Source organism: Engystomops pustulosus, unplaced genomic scaffold (genome assembly GCF_040894005.1).
Source record: "Engystomops pustulosus unplaced genomic scaffold, aEngPut4.maternal MAT_SCAFFOLD_190, whole genome shotgun sequence".
Lineage (NCBI taxonomy): Eukaryota > Metazoa > Chordata > Amphibia > Anura > Leptodactylidae > Engystomops > Engystomops pustulosus.
Window position 1 is genome coordinate 42,014 of NW_027285070.1, and position 23,134 is coordinate 65,147.

Consider the following 23,134-nt stretch of genomic DNA (forward strand, 5'->3'; position numbering starts at 1 on the left):
GGCCTGGCTTGGTGAACTCCAGTGAACTCCGACGGACTTCAGGGCAGCAGCGACACCTGGTGGACATCGGGCGCACTACATTAGTGAATCGCCGGAAGACCCGAATCCTCCACAGAGAACGCGCCGCTGGATCGCGACAGGACCGGGGAAGTAAATCTGCCCCAATGTAACCTCAGCATGTGATCAAGGCTGAAGCCATCGGGATGCATCAAAAACACATCAAAAAACGTGAAAATGTGAATGAGCCCGGAGGCTGCCCCAGCAGGAACCACCTCCACTTGGGGCCTGCTCTCTCCTCCCCCAGGCCTGAGCCAGGGCAGCAAGTCCCAGACTCCTGTCTCCCAAACTAGGCCGGCGGAGGACAGGAGTAACCAGCTATCGGCCAGCAATATGGAGGACTTGGGGCTGAGAAGATCCAACCAGAGCCGCAGCAACGCTGCTCCAACTCCACCCAAGTCAGCCGAGGCTCAGAATACCCGCAAGACCTCTGGAAAGCTGGGTACATCGGGAAAGCTGAGTGCTCAGAGAGGTGAGGCTGACCTCAGTGAAGAGGGCTGGGGAATGCTGAGGACCCGGGAGTCTATTTCCACCTATGCCTCCCGGGCTCTGGGCCACCTCTCTGAGTACGAAGAAGCCAGCGTGACCATAGCTCCCAACCGTCCCGATTTTGCCGGGAAAGTCCCGTTTTTCTTACCTCTGCCCCGCGTCACGGGCAGCTATGAGATTGTCACGGATTTTCCCCCCAGGTCCCGCTGTGTCCCGGCGCTGTGTCCGCATAGTAAATACTTTGAAAGCCTGAACTCACGGTACAGAATGGCTTCTACAGACATCGGGAGGGAATCCTTTTCAGAGAAGTGTCGGCTTAGCCGGAGAGCAGGGACCACGTCATCAGGTCAGATCAGCATCTGTCCATATATGGTCACTGCATCATCTAGGGTTCCCCAGAGCAGACATGGGGAGGGAATCCTTTTCAGAGAAGTTTTGGGTTAGCGGAGAGCAGGGACCACATCATCAGGTTCAGATCTCTGTCCATATATGGTCACTGCATCTCCTAGGCTTCCCCAGAGCAGACATCGGGGGGGAATCCTTTTCAGAGAAGTGTCGGGCTTAGCAGAGAGCAGGGACTACGTCATCAGGCTCAGATCTCTATCCATATATGGTCACTGCATCTCCTAGGGTTCCCCAGAGCAGACATCGGCAGGGAATCCTTTTCAGAGAAGTGTCGGCTTAGCGGAGAGCAGGGACCACGTCATCAGGTGCAGATCTCTATCCATATATGGTCACTGCATCTCCAAGGGTTCCCCAGAGCAGACATCGGGCAGGGAATCCTTTTCAGAGAAGTGTCGGGCTTAGCGGAGAGAAGGGACCACGTCATCAGGTTCAGATCTCTATCCATATATGGTCACTGCATCTCCTAGGCTTCCCCAGAGCAGACATCGGGAGGGAATCCTTTTCAGAGAAGTGTCGAGTTAGCGGAGAGCAGGGACCACGTCATCAGGTTCAGATCTCTATCCATATATGGTCACTGCATCTCCTAGGCTTCCCCAGAGCAGACATCGGGAGGGAATCCTTTTCAGAGAAGTGTCAGGTTAGCGGAGAGCAGGGACCACGTCATCAGCTTCAGATCAGCATCTGTCCATATATGGTCACTGCATCTCCTAGGGTTCCCCAGAGCAGACATCGGGCAGGGAATCCTTTTCATAGAAGTGTCGGCTTAGCGGAGAGAGCAGGGACCATGTCATCAGCTTCAGATCACCATCTGTCCATATATGGTCACTGTATCTCCTAGGGTTCCCCAGAGCAGACATCGGGCAGGGAATCCTTTTCAGAGAAGTGTCGGCTCAGCCGGAGAGCAGGGACCACATCATCAGGTTCAGATCAGCATCTGTCCATATATGGTCACTGCATCTCCTAGGGTTCCCCAGAGCAGACATCGGGCAGGGAATCCTTTTCAGAGAAGTGTCGGGTTAGCGGAGAGAGCAGGGACCACGTCATCAGCTCAGATCAGCATCTGTCCATATATGGTCACTGCATCTCCTAGGGTTCCCCAGAGCAGACATCAGGCAGGGAATCCTTTTCAGAGAAGTGTCGGCTTAGCTGAGAGCAGGGACCACGTCATCAGCTTCAGATCAGCATCTGTCCATATATGGTCACTGCATCTCCTAGGGTTCCCCAGAGCAGACATCGGGAGGGAATCCTTTTCAGAGAAGTGTCGGCTTAGCAGAGAGAGCAGGGACCATGTCATCAGCTTCAGATCAGCATCTGTCCATATATGGTCACTGCATCTCCTAGGGTTCCCCAGAGCAGACATCAGGCAGGGAATCCTTTTCAGAGAAGTGTCGGCTTAGCTGAGAGCAGGGACCACATCATCAGGTTCAGATCAGCATCTGTCCATATATGGTCACTGCATCTCCTAGGCTTCCCCAGAGCAGACATCGGGCAGGGAATCCTTTTCAGAGAAGTGTCGGGTTAGCGGAGAGCAGGGACCACATCATCAGGTTCAGATCTCTGTCCATATATGGTCACTGCATCTCCTAGGCTTCCCCAGAGCAGACATCGGGAGGGAATCCTTTTCAGAGAAGTGTCGGGTTATCGGAGAGCAGGGACCACGTCATCAGCTTCAGATCACCATCTGTCCATATATGGTCACTGCATCTCCTAGGGTTCCCCAGAGCAGACATCGGGGAGGGAATCCTTTTCAGAGAAGTGTCGGGTTAGCGGAGAGCAGGGACCACATCATCAGGTTAAGATCTCTGTCCATATATGGTCACTGCATCTCCTAGGCTTCCCCAGAGCAGACATTGGGGGGGAATCCTTTTCAGAGAAGTGTCGGGCTTAGCGGAGAGCAGGGACCACGTCATCAGGCTCAGATCTCTATCCATATATGGTCACTGAATCTCCTAGGGTTCCCCAGAGCAGACATCGGCAGGGAATCCTTTTCAGAGAAGTGTCGGCTTAGCGGAGAGCAGGGACCACGTCATCAGGTGCAGATCTCTATCCATATATGGTCACTGCATCTCCAAGGGTTCCCCAGAGCAGACATCGGGCAGGGAATCCTTCTCAGAGAAGTGTCGGGTTTAGCGGAGAGCAGGGACCACGTCATCAGGTCAGATCAGCATCTGTCCATGTATGGTCTCCAGGGCTTCCCCAGACACAAGCTCTTTATTTAATTAAATTACATAAAGTTTTGGCCAGGCTGAGATTCGCACCTGGGACCCTCTGCACCATAGACAGGAGCTTAACTAACTGAGCTATAAGCCCAGTGATACAGAGCTGAGGATTTCTGGTAACTAAGAAGTGTTATCTGCCATTTACACTGTGACACAGACTAATGCACTGATATATAGAGAGGGATCTTCTCAGAGATTATTTATATTAATTATTGAAACTATTATTATTATCATAAATTTTATTATTTTTATTATTATGGAGATGATTATTAATAATAGTAAAAATAATAATAATCATCTCAATAATAATAATAATAATAATAATAATAATAATAATAATCATCATCTCAATAATAATAATAATAGTCTCAATAATTACAATAATCTCTGAGAAGATCCCTCCCTATATACCAAGGCAGTATATAGTCATAGTTCTTAGTTACCAAAATTCTCCACCTTGCTAATCACTGAGGTTATAGCTCAGTTGGTTAGGGCGCTGTGACATTATTGTACATGGACACTGCAGGTCCTGGGTTCAAATCCCAATGAGGTTCACTTTTTTTTTATTAAGATGATTTTTATTATTATAATATGGCTAAAATTTGGGGCGTGGCCAGGGAGTGATTGTGGGTGTGGCTTAGGGGGATCGCTACGCGTGCCGCCATTTTGTCCCTCTTTCCCTTTCACAAATGTTGGGAGGTATGGTGGACTCAGTGCCAGGGAGCGGGCAGATGGGCTCTATCTCTCTGGTATCAGGCCGGACAGTGATGGCGGCTCGGTTGTAGCTGTGGTGTCCTGCAGCGGGTGATGACCCCGCACTGGCGGCAGCTTCTGGTGACTCTCAGCCCCTTGATGCTGCTCCTTCCCCCGGCTGAGAAATGGTGGCAGTGTGACGGGATCAGTGACCCAGAGGGCCCGGACTCCCCTGTTGGAATAATAATACTGTATGTATTACATGTATGAGCCTTTGTCTGGGGACATTGTAAATGTTAATAAAGTTAGGCTGTCAAAGAAAAAAAAAACTGCAAGATGTCAGTGAATGGTAAAGTTGTCACGGGACTGGTTGACAGTACGGGATCCCTGAAAAGGTCCAGATCGGGGATTCTGGAGGTCGTCAGATCCTTCTACTCACACCTCTCAGGCAGGAAGGATCTAGATCGGGATGTGATGTCGGCTTTCCTGGCTGAAACTGTCCCTGAGCCAGGAGTAGACCCCTCTCTTGATGTTTTGACAGAGATGATTAGGGAAGAGGAAGTCAGCCGGGCGATTGAAGGGCTCGCCCTCAAGAAATCGCCGGGTCCGGATGGCTTAACATCTGAGTTTTATAAGACCTTTAATGTCACCGTTTTGGTGTCCTCGGGAGGGAAGGCGCAGTGGATGATGTTGGAGGGCCATCAATATCACCCGGGATAAGTGTGCGAGTCTCTGGCCGGGAGGGAGGTCCGGCATGTGATTACACAGGACCCCCATGTACAGCCGCTTATGATGGCGGCTCAGGAGATTCACCAGTCGGAGGGTTTGTAGGGGGAACCTGATCACAAGTCCTGACGTGTAGGACCTCTGCGCAGAGCGGAGGAGTGCGGTTCCTTCTGGTTTGGGCCGGGAGATGGTGATATTGTTGTTATGTTCTGATTATTGCAGGAATTTGTGACGTGTTTGTGGAGATGTAGAGGACGGTGAGGGGTATCCTGGAGGTCTCTCGTGGGGTGATCTTGGTTTCGGTGCACAGGAGATCCCACCATAGACGTCCATAAATGATGTAACATGAGAAATGTATGGAACGCATGAAGGAAAAGTCCTGGAAAGTCCTGGCCCCCGCTGAGATGTGTCAGTAATCACAATCTGGACACTTAGGGGCAGATGTATCAAGATGTCTAAAAGGAAGAATGTTCTTAGTTCCCCATGGCAACCAATCACAGCTCTGGTAAAATGAAAGCTGAGCTGTGATTGGTTGCCATGTGATAAATCTGCCCCTTAGTGTTACACAGTATAAAATGCTTCATCTGAAGTCCTAAAAAAGGAGTCACATATGAAACATCTGATGATGGGTGACACCAGGGAGATCAGAGTCCATAGAAGGAGGTGCAGAATGTGCCAGGTGTGTATATGTGGTGTATACATGGGGTGTGTATATGTGGTGTATACATGGGGTGTGTATATGTGGTGTGTATATGTGGTGTATACATGTGGTGTGTATATGTGGTGTGTACATTTGGTGTGTATATGTGGTGTATATATGTGGTGTATATATGTGATGTGTATATGTGGTGTATACATGTGGTGTGTATATGTGGTGTATATATGTGGTGTATATATGTGATGTGTATATGTGGTGTATACATGTGGTGTGTATATGTGGTGTGTACATGTGTATACATGTGGTGTATATATGTGGTGTATATATGTGGTGTGTATATGTGGTGTATATATGTGGTGTATATATGTGATGTGTATATGTGGTGTATATATGTGGTGTATATATGTGGTGTGTATATGTGGTGTGTATATGTGGTGTGTACATGTGGTGTATACATGTGATGTGTATATGTGATGTGTATATGTGGTGTATACATGTGATGTGTATATGTGATGTGTATATGTGGTGTATACATGTGATGTGTATATGTGATGTGTATATGTGGTGTATACATGTGGTTTGTATATGTGATGTATATATGTAGTGTGTACATGTGGTGTATACATGTGATGTGTATATGTGATGTGTATATGTGGTGTGTATATGTGGTGTATACATGTGGTGTGTACATGTGGTGTGTATATGTGGTGTGTATATGTGGTGTGTATATGTGGTGTGTATATGTGGTGTATACATGTGGTGTGTACATGTGGTGTATATATGTGGTGTGTATATGTGATGTGTATATGTGGTGTATACATGTGGTGTGTACATGTGGTGTGTATATGTGGTGTATATATGTAATGTGTGCATGTGGTGTATACATGTGGAGTGTATATGTGATGTGTATATGTGGTGTGCATATGATATGTGTATATGTGGTGTGTGCATGTGGTGTATACATGTGGTGTGTGTATATGTGATGTGTATATGTGGTGTGTATATGTGGTGTGTGCATGTGGTGTATACATGTGGTGTGTGTATATGTGATGTGTACATGTGGTGTGTATATGTGATGTGTATATGTGGTGTGTATATGTGGTGTATATATGTGGTGTGTGCATGTGGTGTATACATGTGGAGTGTATATGTGATGTGTATATGTGGTGTGTATATGTGGTGTGTGCATGTGGTGTATACATGTGGTGTGTGTATATGTGATGTGTATATGTGGTGTATATATGTGGTGTATATATGTGGTGTGTATATGTGGTGTGTACATGTGGTGTGTATATGTGGTGTATACATGGGGTGTGTATATGTGGTGTATACATGTGGTGTGTACATGGGGTGTGTATATGTGGTGTGTATATGTGGTGTATACATGTGGTGTGTATATGTGGTGTATACATGGGGTGTGTATATGTGGTGTATACATGTGTGTACATGGGGTGTGTATATGTGGTGTATACATGTGTGTACATGGGGTGTGTATATGTGGTGTATACATGTGTGTACATGGGGTGTGTATATGTGTGTATATGTGGTGTGTATATGTGGTGTATACATGTGTGTATATGTGGTGTGTATATGTGGTGTATACATGTGGTGTGTATATGTGGTGTGTACATTTGGTGTGTATATGTGGTGTATATATGTGGTGTATATATGTGATGTGTATATGTGGTGTATACATGTGGTGTGTATATGTGGTGTATATATGTGGTGTATATATGTGATGTGTATATGTGGTGTATACATGTGGTGTGTATATGTGGTGTGTACATGTGTATACATGTGGTGTATATATGTGGTGTATATATGTGGTGTGTATATGTGGTGTATATATGTGGTGTATATATGTGATGTGTATATGTGGTGTATATATGTGGTGTATATATGTGGTGTGTATATGTGGTGTGTATATGTGGTGTGTACATGTGGTGTATACATGTGATGTGTATATGTGATGTGTATATGTGGTGTATACATGTGATGTGTATATGTGATGTGTATATGTGGTGTATACATGTGATGTGTATATGTGATGTGTATATGTGGTGTATACATGTGGTTTGTATATGTGATGTATATATGTAGTGTGTACATGTGGTGTATACATGTGATGTGTATATGTGATGTGTATATGTGGTGTGTATATGTGGTGTATACATGTGGTGTGTACATGTGGTGTGTATATGTGATGTGTACATGTGGTGTGTATATGTGGTGTGTATATGTGGTGTGTATATGTGGTGTATACATGTGGTGTGTACATGTGGTGTATATATGTGGTGTGTATATGTGGTGTGTATATGTGGTGTATACATGTGGTGTGTACATGTGGTGTGTATATGTGGTGTGTATATGTGGTGTATATATGTAATGTGTGCATGTGGTGTATACATGTGGAGTGTATATGTGATGTGTATATGTGGTGTGCATATGATATGTGTATATGTGGTGTGTGCATGTGGTGTATACATGTGGTGTGTGTATATGTGATGTGTATATGTGGTGTGTATATGTGGTGTGTGCATGTGGTGTATACATGTGGTGTGTGTATATGTGATGTGTACATGTGGTGTGTATATGTGATGTGTATATGTGGTGTGTATATGTGGTGTATATATGTGGTGTGTGCATGTGGTGTATACATGTGGAGTGTATATGTGATGTGTATATGTGGTGTGTATATGTGGTGTGTGCATGTGGTGTATACATGTGGTGTGTGTATATGTGATGTGTATATGTGGTGTATATATGTGGTGTATATATGTGGTGTGTATATGTGGTGTGTACATGTGGTGTGTATATGTGGTGTATACATGGGGTGTGTATATGTGGTGTATACATGTGGTGTGTACATGGGGTGTGTATATGTGGTGTGTATATGTGGTGTATACATGTGGTGTGTATATGTGGTGTATACATGGGGTGTGTATATGTGGTGTATACATGTGTGTACATGGGGTGTGTATATGTGGTGTATACATGTGTGTACATGGGGTGTGTATATGTGGTGTATACATGTGTGTACATGGGGTGTGTATATGTGTGTATATGTGGTGTGCATATGTGGTGTATACATGTGGTGTGTACATTTGGTGTGTATATGTGGTGTATATATGTGGTGTGTATATGTGATGTGTATATGTGGTGTGTATATGTGGTGTATATATGTGGTGTGTACATGTGGTGTATACATGTGGTGTATATATGTGGTGTGTGCATGTGGTGTATACATGTGGTGTATATATGTGGTGTATATATGTGGTGTGTGTATATGTGATGTGTATATGTGGTGTGTATATGTGATGTGTATATGTGATGTGTATATGTGGTGTATATATGTGGTGTGTGCATGGGGTGTGTATATGTGGTGTATACATGTGGTGTGTATATGTGGTGTATACATGTGGTGTGTATATGTGGTGTATACATGTGTGTATATGTGGTGTGTACATGGGGTGTGTATATGTGGTGTATACATCGGGTGTGTATATGTGGTGTATACATGTGTGTATATGTGGTGTGTATATGTGGTGTGTACATGTGGTGTATACATGTGGTGTGTGTATATGTGATGTGTATATGTGGTGTGTATATGTGGTGTATACATGGGGTGTGTATATGTGGTGTATATATGTGGTGTGTATATGTGGTGTGTACATGTGGTGTATACATGTGGTGTGTGTATATGTGATGTGTATATGTGGTGTGTATATGTGGTGTATACATGGGGTGTGTATATGTGGTGTATACATGTGGTGTGTACATGGGGTGTCTATATGTGGTGTATACATGGGGTGTGTATATGTGGTGTATACATGTGGTGTGTATATGTGGTGTGTATATTTGGTGTGTATATGTGGTGTATATATGTGGTGTATATATGTGATGTGTATATGTGGTGTATATATGTGGTGTATACATGTGGTGTGTATATGTGGTGTGTATATGTGGTGTGTACATGTGGTGTATACATGTGGTGTGTGTATATGTGATGTGTATATGTGGTGCATACATGGGGTGTGCATATGTGGTGTATACATGGGGTGTGTACATGTGGTGTATATGTGGTGTGTATATGTGGTATATACATGTGGTGTGTATATGTGGTGTATACATGGGGTGTGTATATGTGGTGTATACATGGGGTGTGTATATGTGGTGTATACATGGGATGTGTATATGTGGTGTGTATATGGGGTGTATACCTGGGGTGTGTATACATGGGGTGTGTATATGTGGTGTATACGTGGGGTGTGTATATGTGGTGTATACATGTGGTGTGTATATGGGGTGTATACCAGGGGTGTGTGTATATGTGGTGTGTATATGTGGTGTGTACATTTGGTGTGTATATGTGGTGTGTATAGGTGGTGTAGACATGGGGTGTGTATATGTAGTGTGTATATTTGGTGTGTATATGTGGTGTATATAAGTGATGTTTACATGGGTTGTGTATATGTGGTGTATACATGGGGTGTTTATATGTGGTATGTATAGGTGGTGTATATGTGGGGTGTGTACATGGGGTGTATACATGGGGTGTGTATAGGTGGTGTATACATGGGTTGTGTATATGTGGTGTATACATGGGGTGTGTATATGTGGTGTATACATGTGGTGTGTATATGGGGTGTATACCTGGGGTGTGTACATTTGGTGTGTATATGTGGTATGTATATGTGGTGTGTAAATGTGGTGTATATAAGTGGTGTGTATAGGTGGTGTATACATGGGGTGTGTATATGTGGTGTGTACATTTGGTGTGTATATGTTGTGTATATATGTGATGTATACATGGGGTGTGTATATGTGGTGTATACATGTGGCGTGTATATGTGGTGTGTATATGTGATGTATACATGTGGTTTGTATAGGTGGTGTATACATGGGGTGTGTACATGTGGTGTGTATAGGTGGTGTATACATGGGGTGTGTATATGTGGTGTATACATGTGGTGTGTATAGGTGGTGTATACATGGGGTGTGTACATGTGGTGTGTATAGGTGGTGTATACATGGGGTGTGTATATGTGGTGTAAACATGTGGTGTGTATAGGTGGTGTATACATGGGGTGTGTACATGTGGTGTGTATAGGTGGTGTATGTATGTGTTGTATACATGGGGTGTGTATATGTGGTGTATACATGGGGTGTATATATGTGGTATGTATAGGTGGTGTATATGTGGGGTGTGTACATGGGGTGTATACATGGGGTGTGTATAGGTGGTGTATACATGGGTTGTGTATATGTGGTGTATACATGGGGTGTGTATATGGGGTGTATACCTGGGGTGTGTACATTTGGTGTGTATATGTGGTATGTATATGTGGTGTGTAAATGTGGTGTATATAAGTGGTGTGTATAGGTGGTGTATACATGGGGTGTGTATATGTGGTGTGTACATTTGGTGTGTATATGTTGTGTATATATGTGATGTATACATGGGGTGTGTATATGTGGTGTATACATGTGGCGTGTATATGTGGTGTGTATATGTGATGTATTCATGTGGTTTGTATAGGTGGTGTATACATGGGGTGTGTACATGTGGTGTGTATAGGTGGTGTATACATGGGGTGTGTATATGTGGTGTATACATGTGGTGTGTATAGGTGGTGTATACATGGGGTGTGTACATGTGGTGTGTATAGGTGGTGTATATATGTGTTGTATACATGGGGTGTGTATATGTGGTGTATACATGGGGTGTGTATATGTGGTGTATATATGTGGTGTGTACATGTGGTGTATACATGGGGTGTGTATATGGGGTGTATGTATGTGGTGTGTATATGTGGTGTGTACATTTGGTGTGTATATGTGGTGTTTATAGGTGGGGTATACATGTGGTGTGTATATGTGGTGTGTATATGTGGTGTATACATGTGGTGTTTATAGGTGGTGTATACATGTGGTGTGTATATGTGATGTATACATGTGGTGTGTATATGTGATGTATACATGTGGTGTGTATATGTGGTGTATACATGGGGTGTGTATATGTGATGTATACATGTGGTGTGTATATGTGGTGTATACATGGGGTGTATATATGTGGTGTATACATGGGGTGTGTATATGTGATGTATACATGTGATGTGTATATGTGGTGTATACATGGGGTGTGTGTATGTGGTATATACATGGGGTGTGTATATGTGATGTATACATGTGGTGTGTATATGTGGTGTATACATGGGGTGTGTATATGTGGTGTATACATGGGGTGTGTATATGTGGTGTATACATGGGGTGTGTATATGTGGTGTATACATGGGGTGTGTATATGTGGTATATACATGGGGTGTGTATATGTGGTGTATACATGGGGTGTGTATATGTGGTGTGTACATGGGGTGTGTATATGTGGTGTGTACATGTGGTGTGTATATGTGATGTATACATGTGGTGTGTATATGTGGTGTATACATGGGGTGTATATATGTGGTGTATACATGGGGTGTGTATATGTGATGTATACATGTGATGTGTATATGTGGTGTATACATGGGGTGTGTGTATGTGGTATATACATGGGGTGTGTATATGTGATGTATACATGTGGTGTGTATATGTGGTGTATACATGGGGTGTGTATATGTGGTATATACATGGGGTGTGTATATGTGATGTATACATGTGGTGTGTATATGTGATGTATACATGTGGTGTGTATATGTGGTGTATACATGGGGTGTGTATATGTGGTGTATACATGGGGTGTGTATATGTGATGTATACATGTGGTGTGTATATGTGGTGTATACATGGGGTGTGTATATGTGGTATATACATGGGGTGTGTATATGTGATGTATACATGTGGTGTGTATATGTGATGTATACATGTGGTGTGTATATGTGGTGTATACATGGGGTGTGTATATGTGGTGTATACATGGGGTGTGTATATGTGATGTATACATGGGGTGTGTATATGTGATGTATACATGGGGTGTATATATGTGGTGTGTGTATATGTGATGTGTATATGTGGTGTATATATGGAGGAAATTTGCTTACCGAAATTTCCATTTCTTTTCGTCCGTTCGGCAGCACACATATGGGATTTATCCCCTAGGTACTATCAGAAGAGAGCAGGTAACAAGCAGTAGTAGACAATTAACAATTAGTGTCTCGGCTGCCTCCACGTATATAAGGCCGGAGCGCACACACAACCCTTGTATGGTATATAGCAGTAACGTTTCATCATTTAAGGGCGGGAAAGTTGTGCTGCCTCACGGACTAAAAGAAATGGAAATTTCGGTAAACAAATTTCCTCCTTCTTTTTGGTCCGTTCAGCAGCACACATATGGGACGTAGCAAGCAATACTTATGGGGAGGGATCTTATGGGGAGGGATCTTAGTCGCCTGCTGAAGCACCACATTGTGTAAGGCCGAAGCCTTAGGAGGCAGAGAAGTCCATCCTGCAGAGATCTATAGAGGAGGATGGAGAGGACCACGTGGCTGCTCTGTAGGACTGATAGACGTGACAGAGCTCAGCTAAAGAAGCTGATGTAGAGTCGGCTCTCAGCTGCTCTGGAGCTTCATGACCAGAGAGACTCAACAGCATCTCATGGAGTCCATGATCCATGTGGACAATTTGCCCCCTTATAAAAGAATTGTTCTGAAGACTGTAGAAATGGTTGGATGAAGGCTGAGCAGGAAAGTAACATGATGCTTTCTGGTAGGAATCCTTGAAGGACATTGCTTGGAGATCTGCAGTCCTCCTGGACGATGTCGTGGCCATCAAGCATGAACATGATCGGCGGCTTTTGAGGATTCTCCTGGCCTTAGGCTTTTAGTGCAGCCAGAAGATAAATCCTTTGTGAGTAGGCGCCCTGGACCTCCACTCAGCGCCGGCCAGGATGTGTCATGTGACGTCACATGTCTTCATGCAGGAAGAAGATAGGGCGGCCCACTGCCTGGACACACAGGTGGAGCCGGGAGCCGCAAACTTAGGGACGGGCAGCAGGGACATACAGGGACTGGACCGCAAATGACGCGTCTTCTGTCTTCCGATCCGTCAGAATAAATCCCATGTTGCAGACATTCTGTGGGATGGTTTTTGTTTCTTGGGTTTTGGGCGTCGGCAGAAAGATTTTCTCCAACATGAAGCTACTAGAAGGATGGATCACGATGCAGGAGGCGGGCACCGGCAGGTAAGTGCTTGGCGTACAAGCATCGCATTCATGTGGTAGGTGCCAGACTGCGATGGCCCCTTCCAGCTTTTGATGGAGCCGCAATAATACGGCAGCGCAGCAGCAGAATGACATTCTTCACTGCGCCCTATAAAGGGCATTTATTTCATACTCACACATGTCCCTAATCACAGCAGCCTCCTGCCCCTACAGGTGCCATGAGAAGGGCAGTTATTGCTATTTTCGTAGTCTTGGCCTGTCTGACCTCTCCCGAGTCTCCTGTGTGTGATGGCGTCTGGAGATATGACCCTGCGCTTATACTCCATCGCAGCCAATCACAGGCAGGACATGGAGGGCATATCTGTGGTTAACTATGGGGTTTCAAGCTGCTTGATTGGCTGCTCGCTAAACGGCGGTGACTATGGCGGTTGTGTGTGTACAGACCCGCTCATCACTAACCAGGACAAGAGAAGAGTAAGATGAAGAAGGAGAACGATGTCTCCCCCTGAAACAGTAAAAGAAGGATTTCTGCTGCACACCAAGCGGAGTAAAATGCACCGGTGCTCTGGAGAGGCCCCAATCCCTCAGAGTATAGGACATTTGTAAACTCCAGTCACACTGCTCGTGTTGCAATTTTTGGTTTTTATTATACAAACTTTCAAACGTGACGTTTCGGTCAGACAATTGACCTTCATCAGACTCAGTTTGTGTAGGAGAATCGCAATGGTGCGTGGAGTAGAGCTACTCTCCAGAGCCACTCCTTGCTGTAAGCAATATTTACCCTGATTCTCCTACATAAACCGAGTCTGATGAAGGTCAATTGTCTGACCGAAACGTCACGTTTGAAAGTTTGTATAATAAAAACCAAAAATTGCAACACAAGCAGTGTGACTGGAGTATACAAATGTCCTACCCCCTGAAATAGGTGACAGGATGGTCGGCATGGACCTTCTGTGCTTCCTTATCTCAGGCAGAGGCCCTCAATGTATCTAAGGTGGCAATAGAGACGTCGCTTTAGTTATTTTTTGTATTATAAGTTATTTGCATATTCCCAGAATCCTCTGTGTAGGACGCATGGCCTCTGTTCCTGCAGCCCACAGCGACAAAGCTCAGATGTTCTACCTTCCTCACGATAGACAAACCTGGTTTATGTGACTCTAAGCTCCTCATGGGAGGTGCCACACTCGTAACATCCAATCACAGCTGTCCTTAAAGGTAGACCAGACCAGGGGAAGGCCTCCTAGGTGATGAGTGAGGGGCAGTGATAGACTCTCTCAGGGATATCTGCAGCTTTAACACCAGATCTTTTCTTAGGAATCAATTGTGATAATGAAAGGTAACGTTCCCCCTCAGGCCCAGAGGACCCCAAGGGTGGCAAATAGTGAGGCCCTAGTGTTCTAGATTATACATGGGGGCTCCTCCAGACCCCCTGTATAGTGCCATGTGCTCATTGTGACTGCAGCACCAGGGATGAAGGGACATGAGGCGCGAGGTCAACCGAAGACACAAAACAAAATTACTGTAATGACCATTTATTGGTGGATTGGAGGAGAAGAGATGATCGGCACCGGGGGGGTCTCCTCTATGATAGATGATGTCCCCTGTGTGACCCACACTCTGGAGATATACATACAGCTATACAATATATTCTACATCCCAGGTTGTTGCTGGTCCTCCTGGTCTCCCATCCCTCCTGGTGCCCGGACGTCTTCTTAGTCCTCTGTGTATTTGATAGCCGTGTCATTGAGCTTGAGGAGTGGGTTCAGAACTCCCCATATTCCCTGAGTGCCCCCTTTTCTGGAAGAAAAAGAACAGTGACTTAGATAAGAAAACATGGGACACACAGAACATCTGATTGATGAGATTGTGGACCTGAAGCAGGATATACTGAAAGGATCAGCAGGATGCCTTATATAAGTGGTTTATATTAGTGCTTGGGACCTTAGGCCCACCACCTCCGTACTCAGCTCCTACAGAACATCCGCTGGTGGGACAGCTTGTCTTATATCAAAGGTTAACCCCAGCTTCAGCCTTCAAGCAGCCACCCCTCATACTCGGCTTCCTGCAGAACATCAGCTGGTGGGACAATTTGTCTGATGCTAGTGGTTGACCCGAGTCCCAGCCCCCAGGCCCGCAACCCCTCACATTCAGGTTCCTGTAGACCATAATTTTTCTTATATTAGAAATGAAGCCCAGCCCCAGATGTCAGGCCCACCACCCCTGATACTCAGATTCCTCTAGGACATCAGCTGGTAGGACAGCTTGTCTTATATTAGTGGTTGACCCCAGCCCCAGATGTCAGGTCCACCACCCCTCATACTCAGATTCCTCTAGGACATCAGCTGGTAGGACAGCTTGTCTTATATTAGTGGTTGACCCCAGCCCCAGGTGTCAGGTCCACCACCCCTCATACTGAGATTCCTCTAGGACATCAGCTGGTAGGACAGCTTGTCTTATATTAGTGGTTGACCCCAGCCCCAGATGTCAGGTCCACCACCCCTGATACTCAGATTCCTCTAGGACATCAGTTGGTAGGACAGCTTGTCTTATATTAGTGGTTGACCCCAGCCCCAGATGTCAGGTCCACCACCCCTGATACTCAGATTCCTCTAGGACATCAGCTGGTAGGACAGCTTGTCTTATATTAGTGGTTGACCCCAGCCCCAGATGTCAGGTCCACCACCCCTCATACTCAGATTCCTCTAGGACATCAGTTGGTAGGACAGCTTGTCTTATATTTAGTGGTTGACCCCAGCCCCAGGTGTCAGGTCCACCACCCCTCATACTCAGATTCCTCTAGGACATCAGCTGGTAGGACAGCTTGTCTTATATTAGTGGTTGACCCCAGCCCCAGATGTCAGGTCCACCACCCCTCATACTCAGATTCCTCTAGGACATCAGCTGGTAGGACAGCTTGTCTTATATTAGTGGTTGACCCCAGCCCCAGATGTCAGGTCCACCACCCCTCATACTCAGATTCCTCTAGGACATCAGTTGGTAGGACAGCTTGTCTTATATTTAGTGGTTGACCCCAGCCCCAGGTGTCAGGTCCACCACCCCTGATACTCAGATTCCTCTAGGACATCAGCTGGTAGGACAGCTTGTCTTATATTAGTGGTTGACCCCAGCCCCAGATGTCAGGTCCACCACCCCTGATACTCAGATTCCTCTAGGACATCAGCTGGTAGGACAGCTTGTCTTATATTAGTGGTTGACCCCAGCCCCAGATGTCAGGCCCACCACCCCTCATACTGAGATTCCTCTAGGACATCAGCTGGTAGAACAGCTTGTCTTATATTAGTAGTTGACCCCAGCCCCAGATGTCAGGCCCACCACCCCTCATACCGAGATTCCTCTAGGACATCAGCTGGTAGGACAGCTTGTCTTATATTAGTGGTTGACCCCAGCCCCAGATGTCAGGCCCACCACCCCTCATACTCAGATTCCTCTAGGACATCAGCTGGTAGGACAGCTTGTCTTATATTAGTGGTTGACCCCAGCCCCAGATGTCAGGCCCACCACCCCTCATACCGAGATTCCTCTAGGACATCAGCTGGTAGGACAACTTGTCTTATATTTAGTGGTTGACCCCAGCCCCAGGTGTCAGGTCCACCACCCCTCATACTGAGATTCCTCTAGGACAGTGATGGCGAACCTATGGCACTGGTGCCAGAGGTGGCACTCAGAGGCCTTTCTGTGGGCACTCAGGCCATCACCCCAGGACAGAGTTCACCAAACAGGAATAAATCCAGTAAATCTTCCTGCAGTCCTCGGCAATTTATGAGATGCTGCACTCAGCACTATTTTACAGCAACACTTCATTGTCTGTTTGGAACTGCTTGAAAATTGAGAAGGTGTTGAAAGAACTACATTATCTTTGTAGGTCATCCTACTGGACCTACCATTATTCCTGTACAGAGAGACCCTGGAGAGAAGCTACAATGATAGTCTGAATTTGCCCTCCTTCTTTCAACTGAATTGGTGGCCTCAGGCGGCCGATACAATTGAAAGATTTGGAAGAACAGGTAGCAGTAAGTTACTGCTTAAAATGGCACGTTGGCACTTCACTGTAAATAAGTGGGTTTTGGTTGTAGTTTGGGCACTCTGTCTATAAAAGGTTCGCCATTACTGCTCTAGGACATCAGCTGGTAGGACAGCTTGTCTTATATTAGTGATTGACCCCAGCCCCAGGTGTCAGGTCCACCACCCCTGATACTCAGATTCCTCTAGGACATCAGCTGGTGGGACAGTTTGTCTTATATTAAAGATTGACCCCAGCCTCAGCCCCGAGGCCCACCACCCCTCATACTCAGATTCCTCTAGGACATCAGCTGGTGGGACAGTTTGACCCCAGCCTCAGCCCCGAGGCCCACCACCCCTCATACTCAGCTTCCTGTAGAATGTCCGGGCTCTTCGTGCTTTCTTGACATCTCTGATGAGGCAGCGATAGATCTCATGGCTCTTGACTCCACTCAGTGTTGAGGAGACCCTGTGATTCCCATTCTGCATCATCTCCAACACCACGACAGTAGAGTTCTCAGATACGTCCTCCTCGCGGCGGTTCAGCCACCGCACAATGGGCACCTTGTACCAACCGGCAGAGACACAACGAGCTACTGTCACATTGTCAATGGTTTCCATCTCCACTGGAGGCTCTTCTTCTTCTGCATTAATAAACAGAGAGGTGGTACCAGTGGATGAGGATATGTTTGAGGAGATACTCTTCGATCTAATGTAATTACATTTAGGGGCACATTTACTTACCCATCCTGTTGACGGCACCGATCCGGAATGTCCGACGAGGATTTGGGTCTGCCCCGATTCATCGTGCGTCCAATTTCCTGCATGTGTCGCTTCCCCCGGTGAGGTCCGCCGAAGTTCACCTTCTTCTTCCCAGTGTATGTGAGTGCTGATCTTGCGACACAATTTGCTTTTTAAATTCCGCGATTTGCCCGAATCAGTTGGGTTGTCCGACGTCCACGGCCCCCGATTTGTGTCGTATGAAAGCCGACGCCAATGCACCACAATCCGATCGCATGCGCCAGAATCCCGGGGCAATTCAGCGCCAAACGGAAAAAAAACGCGAAACCCAACGAAAATGCGGCGTTCGTCCCTGGGGTCTCAGAGCACAGATATCAGCTGAAAGGACCTGCATGAAAAAAACCTCCAGAATTATCTGGGCCCAAAAACCGCACACGTAAAACTTAAACCCAAAGACCTTGACCACACAACTAAGACTTGACCAAAGGACTTAGACCCAAAGACCTTGACCACACAGATAAGTCCAGGAATAGGTAAGATCATATACCTGGACCTCTTGACACCAAGGAGAACAGACTTCCCTCCAACACTACATATTGTACACAACCTTTCCTTCTTTAGACAGATCACTTCAGGTGTCCCCGCGTGGTATCTCACCTTAGACCCAACCCTTAGACTATTTGCATGGCAGAAGCTTTAGAGGCCAATGTTGAGAAATCTCTCAAACTTTACATTTCTTGTACAAATCTTGACACCCATCATATGCAGAAAATTAAGAACTGTGTTCATAAATACACTGCCCGATACCTGAGGCGTCCCTTCACCTGCATTGTGATCGAAAACTGGCCCTTGAGTAAGACCTACCTTGGATCATGAGCTTCATCTTGATTTCCCCCTTTCCATGGGGGCTGATAGCCTTGCATGTGTACAAAGCTTCATCCGGATAGTCCACATTGGTCATGTGAAGGGTCAGGTCCCCCTCACTGACCTCCGAGGTGTCCACTCTCACCCGTCCATGGTAATTGTAGTCCTGTTCATCAAAGTCTTCCTTGTCCTTATGGAAGCTGTAGACCAGCTGGGGCTCCTTATACTCATACGTTTGCTGGATGTATGCGTAGATATCTTCAACCTCAATCTCTTCAACAATGTCCTCCCGGTGCCAGCTGAAGCCAAGGTCGTAGGTGCCCTCAATGAAGGAGAACTGACAGGGCAAGGTGGCATTGCCATAACGTGGGACGAGTATCTCCTCATACTGAGGCTTGGGAAGGACATAGTCACAGTCTGAGAAGAAGACAAGAGAAGTGACACAATAATAACCAACAACATGAATGGTCACAGTCCAAGGGTGGACCAACACCATGGCCCCATGACAAGACCACAGCGGACACTGAGTGCCAGGTGGAGATCAGCAAAGACTGTAACCACCAAGCTCTGCACACACTAAGGAAATGTTCTTGCTAATGGTTGATGGTTGTAGCCATTTTTTAGGGGGGCCGTGTAAGGGTCAAGGGCGACACCATGACTACTGCTCAGGATCTACAATGAAGCAGAGAACAGGGGCACTCTCTCTGTTTGGAGACAACAAGGCTTTTGTACTGTGAGAACTGTAAATCTGTCGAATAGGAAAGCTTGGGCATGGAGGGACGCAGCAGGGAAGGCAGAGAGCTCGGGCGCAGAATGGGGCAGGGACGGCAGAGAGCTCGGGCGCAGTGCGGGGCAGGGACAGCAGAGAGCTTGGGTGAAGAGCACGGCAGGGATGGCAGAGAGCTCGGGCGCAGAGCGGGGCAGGGACGGCAGAGAGCTCGGGCGCAGAGCGGGGCAGGGACGGCAGTGAGCTCGGGTAAAGAGCACAGCAGGGACGGCAGAGAACTCAGGAGCAGAGCACGGCAGAAACCGCAGAGAGCTCGGGAGCAGAGCACGGCAGGGACGGCAGATAGCTCTGGAGCAGAGCAGGGCAGGGACGGCAGAGAGCTCGGGTGAAGAGCACGGCAGGGACGGCAGAGAGCTCGGGTAAAGAGCACAGCAGGGACAGCAGAGAGCTCGGGCGCAGAGCACGGAAGGGACGGCAGAGAGCTCGGGAGCAGAGCACAGCAGGGACGGCAGAGAGCACGGGAGCATGGGACAGCAGAGAGCTCGGGAGCAGAGCACGGCAGGGATGGCAGAGAGCTCGGGAGCAGAGCATGGCAGGGACAGCAGATAGCGCTGGAGCAGAGCAGGGCAGCGATGGCAGAGAGCTCGGGTGAAGAGCACGGCAGGGACGGCAGAGAACTCGGGCGCAGAGCACGGCAGGGACGGCAGAGAGCTCGGGAGCAGAGCATGGCAGGGACGGCAGAGAGCACGGGAGCATGGGACAGCAGAGAGCTCGGGAGCAGAGCACGGCAGGAACGGCAGAGAGCTCTGGAGCAGAGCACGGCAGGGACGGCAGAGAGCTCGGGAGCAGAGCATGGCAGGGACGGCAGAGAGCTAGGGAGCAGAGCACGGCAGGGACGGCAGAGAGCTCGGGTGAAGAGCACGGCAGGGACGGCAGAGAGCTCGGGAGCAGAGCACGGCAGGGACGGCAGAGAGCTCGGGAGCAGAGCATGGCAGGGACGGCAGAGAACTCGGGTGAAGAGCAGGGCAGGGACGGCAGAGACCTCGGGAGCAGAGCACGGCAGGGACGGCAGAGAGCTCGGGAGCAGAGCACGGCAGGGACGGCAGAGAGCTCGGGAGCAGAGCATGGCAGGGACGGCAGAGAACTCGGGTGAAGAGCAGGACAGGGACGGCAGAGAGCTCGGGAGCAGAGCACGGCAGGGACGGCAGAGAGATCGGGAACAGAGCGCGGCAGGGACGGCAGAGAGTTCGGAAGCAGAGCGTGGCAGGGACGGCAGAGAGCTCGGGAGCAGAGCACAGCAGGGACGGCAGAGAGCTTGGGAGCAGAGCACGGCAGGGACGGCAGAGAGTTCGGGAGCAGAGCACGGCAGGGACGGCAGAGAGCTCAGATGCAGAGCACGGCAGGGACGGCAGAGAGCTCGGGAGCAGAGCACGGCAGGGACGGCAGAGAGCTCGGGCGCAGAATGGGGCAGGGACGGCAGAGAGCTCGGGAGCAGAGCACGGCAGGGACGGCAGAGAGCTCGGGAGCAGAGCACGGCAGGGACGACAGAGAGCTCGGGCGCAGAGCGGGGCAGGGACGGCAGAGAGCTCGGGAGCAGAGCACGGCAGGGACGGCAGAGAGTTCAGGAGCAGAGCACGGCAGGGACGGCAGAGAGTTCGGGAGCAGAGCGCAGATCTAGATGCTTTTTTACATTTGAGTAACATTGATGTTGTATAGAATTATTTCCCCTAAATCCCTTCTCTTGGTTGCACTTGATGGACTTGTATTTTTTTTCTGTATATTGTGTCTGTATAAACTATGCAACTCACCTGCCAGGTATGAGAAGAGCATCAGTGTGAGCAGGAGGTATAACAGCGCCATCCTCACGAGAGACACAGAACTGTCACAGAATCACAACAGATTCTAGAAGGAAAATGTCAAGAAAGAAACTGTATGTACAGGAGGTCACATGATCTGTGGTGTTACATAGGACTGCAGGACACATCTACTACATGATCTGTACTCAGAGATATCACTGTGTTATCTGTGGTGTTACATAGGACTGCAGGACACATCTACTACATGATCTGTACTCAGAGATATCACTGTGTTATCTGTGGTGTTACATAGGACTGCAGGACACATCTACTACATGATCTGTACTCAGAGATATCACTGTGTTATCTGTGGTATTACATAGGACTGCACGACACATCTACTACATGATCTGTACTCAGAGATATCACTGTGTTATCTGTAGTGTTACATAGCACTGCACGACACATCTACTACATGATCTGTACTCAGAGATATCACTGTGTTATCTGTGGTGTTACATAGGACTGCAGGACACATCTACTACATGATCTGTACTCAGAGATATCACTGTGTTATCTATGGTGTTACATAGGACTGCAGGACACATCTACTACATGATCTGTACTCAGAGATATCACTGTGTTATCTGTGGTGTTACATAGGACTGCAGGACACATCTACTACATGATCTGTACCCAGAGATATAACTGTGTTATCTGTGGTGTTACATAGGACTGCAGGACACATCTACTACATGATCTGTACCCAGAGATATCACTGTGTTATCTGTGGTGTTACATAGGACTGCAGGACACATCTACTACATGATCTGTACTCAGAGATATCACTGTGTTATCTGTGCTGTTACATAGGACTGGAGGACACATCTACTACATGATCTGTACTCAGAGATATCACTGTGTTATCTGTGGTGTTACATGGGACTGCAGGACACATCTACTACATGATCTGTACTCAGAGATATCACTGTGTTATCTGTGGTGTTACATAGGACTGCAGGACACATCTACTACATGATCTGTACTCAGAGATATCACTGTGTTATCTGTGGTGTTACATAGGACTGCAGGACACATCTACTACATGATCTGTACTCAGAGATATCACTGTGTTATCTGTGGTGTTACATGGGACTGCAGGTCTTGTCCCCCCTCTCTCAGCTCCTTACCTTGTCCTCTCTCGTAGCTGCTCTGGTTGTGACACCTGTGGCCCCTGCCTCTGCTGTGCTGTGGGGTCCCCGGGGGCCCAGTGCCGGCGGCAGCCAGTGAGGTGCGGACACGGTGCTCGCTGTTACCGTGTAATTATCTGTGAGGACGAGGAGGAGAATGGAAAGTTCTGGGATCTGTGGGAGACTGAGAATCATAACTGACAGATATCAGCAGGACACATGACCCCAGAGATAGAGAGGACACAGGAGCAGTGAGGGTCCTGATCACAAGAGCTTACACTCTGTGAGGAGATAGAGAGGACAAGGGAGCAGTGAGGGTCCTGATCACAAAAGCTTACACAAGAGCTTACAAAAGATGTCTCGGTCCAGGAGATAAGTCTCGGTCCAGGTG

At 47.3% G+C, this 23,134-nt stretch overlaps 1 protein-coding gene across 1 annotated transcript; it reads right to left on the bottom strand.

The window, feature by feature from the left end:
* Positions 1-14,993: 14,993 nt before the first annotated feature.
* LOC140108857 (V-set domain-containing T-cell activation inhibitor 1-like) lies at positions 14,994-22,912 on the bottom strand. The gene is made up of 5 exons (XM_072131983.1): positions 22,744-22,912; positions 21,566-21,659; positions 19,031-19,447; positions 17,791-18,069; positions 14,994-15,202 (listed from the first exon to the last, which is right to left on the bottom strand). The coding sequence occupies exons 2-5, from the start codon at positions 21,615-21,617 to the stop codon at positions 15,168-15,170; spliced, it is 783 nt and encodes a 260-aa protein (XP_071988084.1). The 5' UTR covers positions 21,618-21,659; positions 22,744-22,912; the 3' UTR covers positions 14,994-15,167.
* Between the last annotated feature and the right edge of the window lie 222 nt (positions 22,913-23,134).

Excerpts from the sequence above, each read along its gene's own strand:
- LOC140108857 (XM_072131983.1), bottom strand. The coding sequence starts at position 21,617 with ATGGCGCTGTTATACCTCCTGCTCACACTGATGCTCTTCTCATACCTG. Across the intron at positions 18,070-19,030 it reads GATGAAGCTCATGATCCAAG|AAGAAGAAGAGCCTCCAGTG; the intron begins GTAGGTCTTACT and ends TTATTAATGCAG. Across the intron at positions 15,203-17,790 it reads GACATTCTACAGGAAGCTGA|AAAAGGGGGCACTCAGGGAA; the intron begins GTATGAGGGGTG and ends TTTTTCTTCCAG.